The following is a 13,296-nucleotide window of genomic DNA, read 5'->3' as shown; positions in this document are numbered from 1 at the left end:
TTATGTGATGTGTTTCCTTTTCCAACATTTTAACCAAACTTGCTTGAGGGCAAGCAAGGTCTAAGTGCGAGGAGGAGGTTTGTTTTGTTGTTTGGTCGTGTTGTATTGTGCCGTTTTTGTAAAGTGTCGCGTTTTATCTTTTTCCCAAGCCCAGATGCATGATTTGGTAATGATAATCGTAGCAAAAAAATGAAAAAAAATTGACTTGTTGAATCGTATAAAAAAAATGACTTGCTTTGTTTTGAAAAATTATTCAAGAACCTGTGGTTTTGATTGAATGAAGTTGAGTACGACGGAAAAGTAGAGCACTACTCATTTGTTTAACCTCAGTTTTTGTTTCTAAAAGTAGAATACTTTCTACTATCTTTTTGAGAGAGTTATTGAGTGTGTGTGACTTGCACAATCTTGGATATCGCTTGGTCATTTTGGCAAACGTTAGAGGGCATTAGGATAGCCACTTGAGCCTTAATTTTGTTGATAATCCTACCTAATGAGCTATCCCTAGTGATCCATTTTGAAGCCTAGGCCTTGTTCATTCATAGCCAAGAATATATTTTTTCCCAAGCCACATGAATGCCTACATCCACACCCCAACTATGCATATTACACACTTGCTTAGTCAAGCCAAATGTGGTGAATCTTATCCCGTTTGAAGATGAAGAATGGTGTTTCCTTGAGAACCTTTTGAGAAAAAGATCAAGAAAATGTCGGAAAAAGAGAAAAAGAGAGAGAAGAAAAAGAAACAGAAAAAGAAGATCAGAGAAGAGCAGAAGAACAAGAAAAGAAAAGAAAAAAAAAAGAAGAAGTATGAGACAGAAAAAAAAGGGGGGAAAAGATGAAAAGCAAGAACAAGACAAAAGGAAAAGAAAGAGAAAAAGGAATCAGAAAAAGATGATGTAAGAAGTACGGGACAGAAAAGAAAAGCACAAAAAGGAAGAAGAAAATGTTGACGTGCGACAAAGCTATATTAGAAGATCATAAGTTCATCATGCTTTGGTTTGATTTTTGTAAGTGTGTACACACTTCAAATGCATGGTTTCACTCTCTACATCAAGCTTAGGACCCCTAGGATCCATCCGATGCAATTCAAAAGGTCCGTAAGCCCCGCTACAACCCTCTCAAAGCCCCTTTCGAGCTATTTTGACTAAGTGATATCTTTTTGAGTGCTTGTGGTGAGCTTTGAGTGAAACACATTACACTTTGAGAGGTGACTTGGGTGAAACTTGAACTTATGAGTAGTGCTTAACGATCTTGACAAAACTGACATATTTTGAGGAGAAAAATCAGTTGGACTGCATTCTTGCTTGAATTTAGGGGAGGTTGAGTATGGTTTGTGTTTGATAAGCTTGACCCTTGTAGTTTTGTATATTTTCGTTCGAGTCTTGTTTTGTGTTTGTGTCTTGTACATGTTTGTGTAAGGTTGTTTTAATTAGTGTGTTGAGAGAGAGGGGGTGACTTGAGCTAGCACTGGAGAAAAAAGCTCAACCACATACTTGGGACAAGTATGAACCAAGTGTGAGGAGGTTTGATAGGCTAGCATTCGTCACCATTTTGGAGTCACTTTTCATGCTATATTGTTGAAAATTTGCATATAAAGATGCATGTTTTGGCAGGAAATGAATGGAGTGGCCCGACGAGCATGCTAATGGAATGGATTCTGGATTACATGCAAAAGTAGAGGCAAATTGGATACAAATTGAGTATTTGGAGAAGGAAGGAATCCACAAGACACAAACTGCCCAGTTTGATGGATTGGCCACTATCCAAGCAATGCTGACAGCTCTCTAAAGTCGCATTTCAAAGTTAAATTGACGAGTCTTTGTGCTACCAATGGCCACAAGAGACACTTTTGAAGGCAAAAGAAGCCAACTACCATCATTGGGAGTGGAGAAGCCTTCCACATCAGATTGGTTGGAAGATGTGTAACAAAAAAACAACAAAGCTTATCTTTTGGCCTAACTTTTGGGACACCACTTTTAGCTAGCTTTAGTTAGTTTTATTTCCTCTCTCTAAGCTTAGTTTTCTCTCATCCTTGAAGTAAATTTCGAACCATAGGCAGCCATTGCCACTTTTGCTCACCATGGGGTGAAGCTTGTTGTTATGTAGTGTTTTAATGCTTTGAATGATCTAGTTCCTTGTTTGTACTCATTTTCCAGCATCTTAACTCTCTAGTTAAGGTTGTTGGGCTGATCATAAAGAGCTTTTGGTGTATTTAAATCTCTAGGTGTTTAGCATTTATGGTTGGTTGTTGGTGTTCTTGAGCATTTAGTTAATCTCTTGCTTTGGTTTTACTATTTTCGTTCTCTAGCTAGCCTTTGTCCTTGTTGATTCCTTTGCTTGTTTATTTGAAGTTTTTTATGCTTTTGAAAGGGTCTTGCAGGGGCTGATTCTACTTGAAGCTTTTGATTGAAGAAAAGAAAAAAGAAACAGTGGTTGTTGCTAGTTTAGTTTTACTTGCTTAGCTTGTTTAGATTTCACTTTTTGCATCTTATTTCTTTGATCTTTTCTAAGTGTTTAGGTCAGCTAGTTAATCCTTTTTTTCCATCTTTTTAATTTCGAAAATCAGTAAAAAAAAAAGAAGAGAAAACGTTTGTGTATTTAAGTTGCAATTGTTGGTGATTTTCCCTTGCTTAATAGCTTTGTTCTTGTATGCTAGCTAATGTGTTTTAGTTGCTGCAGTTTCTTTAGTTATTTCTATCCTCCATTGTTGAATGTTCTTAAGCTTGTTCATCTTCTCCAAGTTGCTAATTTTCAGCTTTTTATTTGGTGTTTTCAAGGCATAATTAGGTAGTTAACTTGTTGATCTTGTGTTTCTTTAGCATAGTTAAGTGTGTAGCAGTCTTTTAGTCTCTCTTTTCTCATAGTTTTCGTGCCTTAGTGTATTTAGGAACCCAAAAATCTGATTTCAAATTGCTAATCCTTTTATCCTTTGTTTAGTTTAGTTGTCTACTACTTTTGACCATTGGATAATAGCCCATAGCAAGCAACTAGTACAATCCCTTTTCACTCATTGACATGGAGCCTCCAAAATCAGTTTTAAACTCTCTCTCTCATGCTTTTCATGTCAGTTTAGTCACCTTAGGAAGTCTCCAAACTAGCTAGTTAAGTAGGCTTTTAGAATTACCTTTTAAGTGTCTCTTTCCTAGTAAATTAGCTTCTCTAGCTTTCATTTAGGTGTGAACACTTAGAATTTAGTTAGCAGCCTTCTACTTAGTTCTTTATGCCTCTTTTACTTAGTATTTTTCGTGGCAGAAGCTGGTTCTTTTCCCCTTGTTCCTTTTATTCCCGAAAATGCTATTATACAAAGTGTTGTTATCTTTCTCGCCACTGTTCTGATTTTGCTGCTAAACTTGCCCAGTTTACCAACTTGCTCAGTCTGCGTTTCAGTTTAATTGCTTTCTTCTTATTGTATTTTATTTGCATGTTTAGTTACAATCTTAGCTTAAGTGTTATTTATATTTTGTAGTTCAGTTCCCACCCCCAATTTAGAGCGTGGTGGTATCGCCAAAACCCTTTCTAAGTGTTGAAATGCATAACGGATGCTACCGTTCCTCGTGGGTTCGACACCCTAACTTACCATATACTAATTAATAGTATTTTGGAAAGTGGGAATTTATAAATCTTGTTGAATAGGAAGGGACACGCGCCTACGACACGCGTGCAAAATCCCGACCTCTCAACAGGGCATGATGCTGCTTTGTTTGATAAATTCAAAACAATCCATGATGCTGATATGATGGATCTTTACTTCCATGGTAATTGTTATATCAATTCCTCAGAAGAAATATGTTGGTTGTATTCTTAATGAAAATCTTGTTTTACATATTTGATGTGAAATATGACTTCTTGAGAGATCTCCTCCATTGTGTTTATAATATTTGCAATTTATGTATCAGGGCATTGCTGGTGGGATGAAATAATGAACCCCTCCGGCCATCCACAACGAGAAGTGCTCGTTTTGGCTGAAACAGCAGAGTGGGGCGAAGAGGTATAGTGCTTGGGAAGGATGCAGGCTGAGCCGTGGTAAGCGCCTTGTGGAACGTGATATGCCTGTGTAAGTAGTACATAGAGGATGACGTGGTTCCTGCTGTTGTAGCGCTTCTTCGCCTTAGGATGCATTTGTTTTTGATGAATTGTACAAAGATTGGCACAGTGTATGTTCTGTTTCTAGTGTTCATTTATATATGTACATTGTTTGTGAGTTACAGCAAATGGAGAATCATCAGCCTCAGCAGATCCTTCCAAACCAGTTCGCGATGGGTTATGGATCAGCTATGGGGATTCCAAGTAACGGTCAGTTCAGTAGCCCACGGATTAGGGGCGGAATGGTTGGGATTTCTGACCGGGTATGAATAACTCACCAGTCCATAATTCAGCTTTGCAAGGTGGAGGGCTTGGGATGGTTGGTTTGGGGTCTAATGGAACTCCAGCTGTTTCGTCAGACGGGCTCTCTAAGAGTGCTTTTTCGTCTTCAGTGTCACCTGTTCCTTACGTGTTTAACGGGGGTTTGAGGGGTCGGAAGAGTGCTGCTCTGGAGAAGGTGGTTGAATGGAGGCAGAGGAGGATGATAAAGAACAGAGAGTCGGCTGCAAGGTCACGAGCTCGTAAGCAGGTAAAAAACCTTACAGTTATTGGCTTTGATGTTTCTTCATTTAAGTTCTAGGACTAGAATTCCATAACATGAAGATCGAACGTATTCTATATGTTTCCATGTCGAAAGATTTATATGTTTGTGATGTCTGATGTAACAACTCCTCGAGAAGGAAGTAGAAGTTGGGCTTTAATAACAAAGTGCTGCATAGACAAACGACTATAGATTTCGTGTTCTTGCCATTTTCTAAGTTATGATCGTCAAACTTCTTTTATCGTGCATGGACGTCCCCAAAAACATTTGAATAAGAAAATTGGATGTCTTATGCAGCACAGTTGTATTGTGATAGGCGGTCTAGTGTGTGCTTACACTAAATTACCATATTAGACGTTGGAATTAGACGTTGAAATTGACTAACCAGCTCTCCTTTTGGGTTCTTGCAGGCTTACACCATGGAGTTGGAAGCAGAAGTTGCTAAATTAAAGGAGGAAAACGAACAATTGCAGAAGAAACAGGCGGAGATAATGGAAGTGCAGAAGAATCAGGTTCGTTGCTTCACCTTCACCCCACAAGTTTTGATTATAACATTTGATATACGGCAATGGTCATGGAATGTTCGTTTCCGCTCCCTACTGATCCAATTTTCCGAAAATTGAATTTTCACTAGACGAAGTCGGCTCTTCCCATCAAGACTCATTCTCTGATATTTTATTGAGACCACTTTTCCCATTATATCACTCTAGCATCGCTGATGGGAAGAGATAATGAACCCCATCTGAAACGAGCACCTTCTCATAATCTTTCTGTTTGATGCTGGCAGGCGCTGGAGATGGTGAAACAGCAGAGTGGGGCGAAGCGACAGTGCTTGACAAGGACGCAAACTGGGCCGTGGTAAGGGACACATGGAACGAGATACGTCTGTTTAAATAGTACATAGAATACGACGTGGTTCCTGTTGTTGTAGATGAGTACAGAGAGAGTTAGAGGAGTAGCGCTTCTTCGCCTTAGGATGCATATCTCATGTTTCAATGGAATGTATGTGGAAAAAGTTTTAAAAAGGAAGGGTAGTCGATTAGGTACAAAGATTGGTAGAGTGCTGTTCCCAACTCCCAAAGTGTCGTGTTTCTAGTGTTCGTATTCGTGTTCGTGTTTTAATTTTGTTATTTTTACTCTGTTTTAATTTTGTTATTTTTAAGTCCTTTTTTAACTTGTTTTATTCTTGTAATCCGGTTGCATACTATACCATAAAATCACTTATTAGATTTGGATTTATTCTTGTAATCCGGTTGCATACTATACCATAAAATCACTTATTAGATTTGGATCTAAAATAATCATTTATGTAATTTACCATATGGATATAGATTAATTGATAAGCTAATATAGCAATTCGTTCAGTTTTGCTTGATTTGATATTGGCTCAAAATCGAAAAACCAAAACTAAAAATATGATCTTGGTAAATTGGTGGCATATCGATTTGCTATCTTGAATATGTTTAGTTTAGCTATTTTGGGATTGGAAAATGATTAAAGTCCATAATTAGTAATCAATTTTTACAGAATAGAGGGAGTAATACATAGGTCATCTTTTCTATTATGAACCAAAAATGACTTCCATGTAATATAAAACTGACATCCATATATTAGTTGTGTTGTGCGTTAAGATAGAACTATGTATATGTCACAATTTTATATAGTCAAAACCCAAATATATGTAGTTGCAATTATCTGGGCTACTAAGTGGTGAGAGAATAATTCCACTTTAAATTATTGTAGAAAGGCAATGCAATGTGGTCCTATTGGAACCAATATATATGAAAAAGCATTAAGAGGGTCATTTGGATCATAGCATCAAACGACTGGACATGAATTTGTAAAATTCGTATAACTTTATAAAACATATGGATAATCGTCATGTGGCCCAAGTCGTTTACTTTTACAAAGTATACTTTCTAAGCTTGAACAATTCTATTCTTGCTAACATAAACACACATTCCTCTCAAATTTCTCATTTGGCTATCAGAAGAAGAAAAGTAAACTATTGTTGTTTCATAATGGCAGAGGCATTTCTTCAACTCCTTCTTGACAATTTGAGCTCCCTTATCAAGGAGCAGATCGGACTGATCTTGGGCGTCGATGATGAGATGAAGAAGCTCTGCAGCACTCTCACCACTATCCAAGCTGTGTTGGAGGATGCCGAAGACAAGCAAATCGAGAGCAAGCCAATTCGAAACTGGCTGCAAAAGCTCACCGCTCTTGCTTATGAGATTGATGACATTTTGGATGAGTGCAACACTCATGTCTCCAAACTCAACCACTCTCATTCCAAACTCAGCCGCTATAGCCTCAAGAAATTATTGTATCGCCACAACATCGCAAGGAGGATGAAGCAGGTCAACGAGAAAGTGGAGGTTGTTGCAGCGGAGCGTGCTAAGTTTCTGCATGAGTTCTCTCTTGATAGGCCAAGAGAATTTGCTCTTGCCTCACGCGAGACGGCTTCCCTGTTGAACGAGCCTGATAAGATTCAAGGCAGAGAAGAAGATAAAGACAAAATTGTGAAGATTTTGGTGAATGATGTGAAGGAGAAACATTAGATGTTCGTGCTGCCAATCATCGGTGTTGGCGGCCTTGGGAAGACCACTCTCGCTCGACTAGTATTCAACGATCCCCTAGTGAAAGAGCACTTTGAAGTGAGGATTTGGGTTTGTGTTTCTGATAACTTTGAAATGAAGACTTTGGTGAAGGCCATGATTGAATCTACCACTAGAGGGAGTGGAAAAGTTTCAGATCTGCAGCACTTGGATGCTGCAGAGCGTCACCTCTGTGAGTTGCTGAGCAAAAAAAGATATTTGATCGTTATGGATGACGTTTGGAACGAGCACCAAGATAAATGGTTTGAGTTGAGGGAAGTTCTATCATGTGGCTCAAGTGGCTCATCTGTCGTCGTCACCACACGCCAGAGGAATGTTGCTGATATAATGACTACACTGCCATGTCATTGGCTTGAGGGGTTGCCGGATGAGCATTGTTGGGCGCTGATGAGGCAACGTGCCTTCGGAGCAGGTGAAGAGGTGTCTCCACAGCTCAAAATAATTGGGAAACAGATCGTGAATAAATGTGCTGGAGTGTCCCTCGCTGCGACAACGCTTGGAGGAATCCTACGGTTTAAAAGGAGAGAAGAGGAATGGTTACATGTGAGAGACAGTGATATATGGAAGCTGTCGGCAAAAGAGAGTGTGATAATACCTGCTTTGAGACTGAGTTATCATCATCTTCCATTGGAGCTCAGGCAATGCTTTGCTTATTTTGCAGCCTTTACTAAGGATCATTACATTAAAAAGGAAAAACTGATCCTTCTATGGATGGCTCATGGCTACATTTCATCAAAGGGGACTCTTCAAGTGGAAGATGTTGGAAATCAAATATGCAATGAGCTACTACTCAGATCTCTTCTACAAACTGACGTGGATTACATTAACAGGATTAGTATGCACGATCTCGTTCATGATCTGGCAGAGTCAATTATGGAGAACAAAGTTCCCGGAGTACAAAGTGAAAGAAATCTAGCAAGTGCATCAACTATCCGCGAGGTAAATTTGCTACACAAAACTCTTGTATTTCCTAAATATTTTCAGCAAGATATGAACATCACTTCCATCTTGGAGTTCACAAGTTTAAGAGTGTTAAATGCCCCTCGTAGCACAATACAAGATTTGCCTCTTCCATCGGTAATCTTAAACATTTGCGATCCTTGGATTTGTCTAATTCTGAAATGCAAGCTCTCCCCAACTCGTTATGTACTCTTTGGAACTTGCAAATCCTCAACTTGGATGACTGTGTTAGGCTTGAGGCTTTACCTAAGAAGCTCACATCCTTACGTAATCTTCGACATCTATGTTTGTGGAACTGCAAGTCATTGTGTGAGATGCCATCTAAAATTAGAGAGTTAAATGGCCTGAAAACGTTGAGTATGTTTGTTGTGGGTCTCAAGAGAGATAACCAACTTGAGGAATTGGAATGCTTGAACATCAGTGGAAGGCTTCAGATTAGGCATCTGGAGAGAGTAAAAGACCATATGGATGCTAAGAAAGCAAAGATTGCTGAGAAAAACAATCTTCGTAATTTGAGATTGTCGTGGGAAAGAAATGCTTTATCCAAGCTAGTCAAGGAAGTTGATGAAAGGGTGTTGGAAGCACTTGAACCTCACCCCAATCTTGAACGTCTTTATATACAAGGCTTCAGTGGTAGATATCTTCCACGTTGGATGGAAAACTCAACGCAGAGAAAAATAGTTGAGATTAATATAACTGATTGCGAAAATATTAGGCGTTTTCCAAAACTGGGAGAGTTGCCCCATCTTGAGAATCTGTTTTTAACGAATATGGGGGTGGAGTATATTATTGAAGAAGAAGAAGTTGGGAGTGGGCACCCAGTACCGATACAGTTCGTGGCTCTGAAACAACTGTTTTTAACTGATCTCCCAAATCTTAAGGGACTGTCAAAAGAGCAACAGAGTAGTAAAGAAGCATTCCCAAATCTGGAATGCCTAAGTATCAAGCGTTGCTCTTCATTTGTATTGCCATCAATCTCGTCCCTTGAAAAGTTGAAGTATCTAGGATGTAGAAGCTCAGACTTGGCTTTATTATCTGAGCACGACATTCCTAGTAAGCTGTCAATTGAGGTTGAAGAGAACCTGACTTGTTTCCCAATAGAAGCGCTGAAAAAGTTTAGTAAGTTGCGGTCACTGACAATTAATAATGCAAAAGAGATCTCTTGGACAAGAGAAGGTCTGGAATCCTTAAAAGAGCTTACATGTTTATGGCTAGAGAGTTGTCGGACAATGAGATGTTTACCAGAAGGGATGTTGCGGCACCTTACTGCTTTGGAGTACCTCACCATATGGAAGTGCCCAGAATTACTAGAGTTGCCAGAGGATATTAAATACCTCCATAATCTTCAGTACCTCCTGTTACAGTATCTTCCCCAGATAACGCGCTTGCCTCAAGCCTTTCAGCACCTCACTAATCTACAACTAGATGATCTTCCTGAGCTGGAATCACTCCAAGATCAGCTACCATCTCTCTATGGACTCACTGTTATGAACTGCCCAAAGGTTGTATCGATTCCTGATCTGCCAAATCTAAATAACACAGCCCAAATAAGAATCCACTCTAAATATCCAACATGATTCATGGCAGGGAAGAAGATAAAGACAAGATTGTGTAGATTTTGATGAACGATGTGAAGGAGAGACGGGAGATGTCCGTGCTGCCAATCATAGGTGTTGGCGGCCTTGGGATGACCACTCTCGCTCGACTAGTCTTCAACGATCCGCAGGTGGAAGAGCACTTCGACGTAAGGATTTGGGTTTGTGTTTCTGATAACTTTGAGATGAAGACTTTGGTAAAGGCCATGATTGAATCTGCCACAGGGAGTGGAGAAGCTTCGGATCTGCAGCACTTGGATGCTATAGAGCGTCGACTCTGGGAACTGTTGAGCAAAAAAAGATATTTGATTGTGATGGATGACGTCTGGAACGACCACCAGAATAAATGGTTTGAGTTGAGAGATGTTCTATCATGTGGCTCAGCCGGTTCATCGGTCGTTGTCACCACACGTCAAAAGAAGGTAGCTGAAATAATGAGAACATTTCCAAGCCTTTTCCTTGAGGGGCTGTCAGATATGCATTGTTGGGCACAGTTACAGCATCGCACCTTTGGACCAGGAGAAGAGGTGTCACCACATCTGGAAATAATTGGGAAACAGATCGTGAAGAAATGTGCTGGAGTGCCCCTGGCTGCTACAACGCTTGGAGGAATCCTACGATTTAAAAGGAGAGAAGATGAATGGATACATGTGAGAGACAGTGAGATATGGAAGTTGTCGGCAAAAGAGAGTTTGATCATGCCAGCGTTGAGATTGAGCTATCATCATCTTCCATTGGAGCTTAGACAATGCTTTGCTTATTTTGCAGCCTTCCCTAAGGATCATTACATTGCAAAGGAAAAACTAATCCTTCTATGGATAGCTCATGGCTACATTTCATCAAAGGGGAATGTGCACGTGGAATATGTTGGGAATGAAATATGTGATGAGTTGCTGCTTAGATCTCTTCTACAAACAAATGGTGATGACATTATCAGTATGCATGATCTCGTTCATGATTTGGCAGAATCAATAAAGGAGAACAAAGTTCCGGGAATACAAATTGAAAGAAATCTCGCAAGTGCATCAACTGTCCGCGAGGTAAATTTGCTAAAAAAAACTGCCTTGTTTCCTAAAGTTTTTCAGCAAGATATGAACATTACTTCCATCTTGGAGCTCACAAGTTTAAGAGTATTATATGCGACTCGAAAAGCAATAAAAGATTTGCCTCCTTCCATAGGCAATCTTAAGCATTTGCGATACTTGAATTTGTCTCGTTCTGAAATTCGCACTCTCCCCAACTCGTTATGTACTCTTTGGAATTTGCAAAGCCTCAACTTGGACATGTGTCATAGGCTTGTGGCTTTACCTAAGAAGCTCAATTCCTTAGCTAATCTCCAACATCTATATTTGTCCGATTGCAAGTCATTGTGTGAGATGCCCCTAAAATAAGAGAATTAAATGGCCTGAAAACATTGAGTATGTTTATAGTGGGTGACCACAGAGATAAACAACTTGAGGAACTGGAATGCTTGAACCTTAGTGAAGGAGATTATGCATCTGGAGAGAGTAAAAGATCATATCGATGCAAATAAAGCAAAGATTGCGAACAAAAAAAAATCTTCGAGAGTTGAGTTTGTCATGGGAAAGAAATTATTTATCCAAGCTAGTGGTGGAAGTTGATGAAAGGGTGTTGGAAGCACTTGAACCTCACCCCTATCTTAATCTCTTTATATAGAAGGCTTCAGCGGTAGATATCTTCCACATTGGATGGAAAATTCAACGCTGAGAAAAATAGTTGAGATTTATATAAGTGATTGTGAAAATATTAGGTCTTTTCCAAAAATTGGAGAGTTACCTCATCTTGAGAAGTTGTATATAAAGAATATGGGGATGGAGTATATTATTGAAGAAGAAGAAGTTGGGAGTGGTCACCCAGTAAAGATACTGTTCGTGGGTTTGAAACAACTGGTTTTAACTGATCTCCCAAATCTGAAGGGACTCTCAAAGAAGCAACAAAGTAGTAAAGAAGCATTCCCAAATCTGGAAACTCTGAGGATTAAGCATTGCTCTTCATTAATACTGCCAACACTCTCATCCTTTCAAAAGTTGAAGATACTAGGATGCAGTAGCTCAACTTTGGGTATATTATTTGAGGAGGACATTTCTATGTATCTCGAAGTGGATATTGAGGAGAGCCTGACATGTTTCCCAATGGAAACATTGGCAAAGTTCAGTAAGCTCCGGTCATTGTCAATTTGGCATACAAAAGAGATCTCTGTGACAAGAGAGGGTTTGCAGGCCTTAAAAGAGCTTGCAAAATTAAGTCTAGATCATTGTCGGACAATGACATGTGTACAGTGTACCAGAAGGAATGTTGGGGCACCTTACTGCTCTGGATTACCTCAATATATGGGACTGCCGAGAGTTAGTAGAGCTGACAAAGGATATTAAACATCTCCATAATCTTAAGTTTCTCCTCTTAACACAACTTCCTATGATGACGCGCTTGCCTCAAGCCTTTCAGAAGCTCACTTGGCTACAACTACAAGATCTTCCTATGCTGGAATCACTTCCAGATCAGCTACCATCTCTTAATACACTCATTGTTATAGACTGTCCAAAGGTTGTATCGATTCCAGTTCTGCCAAATCTGGAAGATATAATAGTCAATGGATGCCCACAACTGCAAAGGAGATGTCAGAGAGGAAGTGGAGAGGATTGGCACAAGATTGCTCATGTTCGCTGCATATATATTCCTCCAGTATAATATATCTGTTTTTGATGATTATGTGTTAAACAAATCGAGCTTAACTATGATTTTAACAATTCATGTTCAAGTGACATCCATCTTTCAAGATTAAGAAGATGTACTAGAAACAACTTTTTGTCTGAGTGCCTAGAGTCGAATGCAAGTGTCTTAGAATGTGACTGAATTTCTGTGTTGCTCAACTTTTTTAAGAATTTGGTGGAAAGATTTTTATTGTGTGCTTGTAGTTAGATGATTTTACTCTGAGAATCAAATTTGAAGAGTTTGTTGAATGATTTGACTAGGCTCATAGTAGACCTTCTTTTCTACTTATCTACTTATGATTTTAGTAATTTGTTTTCAAGTGACATCATTCTTCAAGATTAAGAAGATGTACCAAAAACAGCATTGGAGAATAAAAGATTACAAAGATGGTGAGTAATTGTATTTCAATGTATTCTTCTTTATTTGTTATTTACATAGTACAATATACTAACTCGTGTTCTTGTTTATTTCTTTACTTTTCATAGTGTTGGAGGAACTTTGAAAGTTGGCATTGTGGCAGGGGGCGAAGTGGTATATCTTTGAGTGTGCATCAAATGCAAGTGTCTTAGAATATGTGGCTGAATTCCTGTTTTGCTCAACTTCTTTTAGTATATTTTGGCAAGAATTTTTTTGTGTGCTTGTAGTTAGAGATTTACTGTTATTATGTTGAGTTATGCCTATGGGTGAAAGATTATTGTTGCACTCCATCATCGAAGATTCAACAGATCAGTAGCGGATCCATAACCTAAAAATGGAAGAGGCGAAA

At 39.1% G+C, this 13,296-nt stretch overlaps 1 protein-coding gene and 2 pseudogenes across 3 annotated transcripts; all 3 read left to right on the top strand.

Moving 5' to 3' along the window:
* The first annotated feature begins 158 nt into the window (after positions 1-158).
* LOC148932894 (ABSCISIC ACID-INSENSITIVE 5-like protein 5) lies at positions 159-5,771 on the top strand. Of its 2 annotated transcripts, none has more exons than XM_089065758.1 (5): positions 159-3,755; positions 3,897-4,023; positions 4,209-4,612; positions 5,035-5,136; positions 5,412-5,771. In XM_089065758.1, the coding sequence occupies exons 3-5, from the start codon at positions 4,349-4,351 to the stop codon at positions 5,484-5,486; spliced, it is 441 nt and encodes a 146-aa protein (XP_088921884.1). In that variant the 5' UTR covers positions 159-3,755; positions 3,897-4,023; positions 4,209-4,348; the 3' UTR covers positions 5,487-5,771. The 2 variants fall into 2 exon arrangements, with proteins under 2 accessions (XP_088921884.1, XP_088921883.1); XM_089065757.1 differs by having other exon boundaries at positions 3,897-4,054.
* Positions 5,772-6,539: 768 nt separating this feature from the next.
* LOC148932892 (disease resistance protein RGA2 pseudogene) lies at positions 6,540-13,155 on the top strand (annotated as a pseudogene). The gene is made up of 2 exons (XR_016135835.1): positions 6,540-12,919; positions 13,016-13,155. The product of XR_016135835.1 is annotated as a disease resistance protein RGA2 pseudogene (transcript).
* Positions 9,851-11,188, top strand: LOC148932893 (putative disease resistance protein RGA1 pseudogene; annotated as a pseudogene).
* Positions 13,156-13,296: the final 141 nt, after the last annotated feature.

The sequence above is a fragment of the Salvia hispanica genome, chromosome 2 (assembly GCF_029641045.1).
Source record: "Salvia hispanica isolate PSC_SH4W2 chromosome 2, Shi_PSC_v1, whole genome shotgun sequence".
Lineage (NCBI taxonomy): Eukaryota > Viridiplantae > Streptophyta > Magnoliopsida > Lamiales > Lamiaceae > Salvia > Salvia hispanica.
Note: the sequence above shows the minus strand (reverse complement) of the source record. Positions and strands in the feature narration are given on the sequence as shown.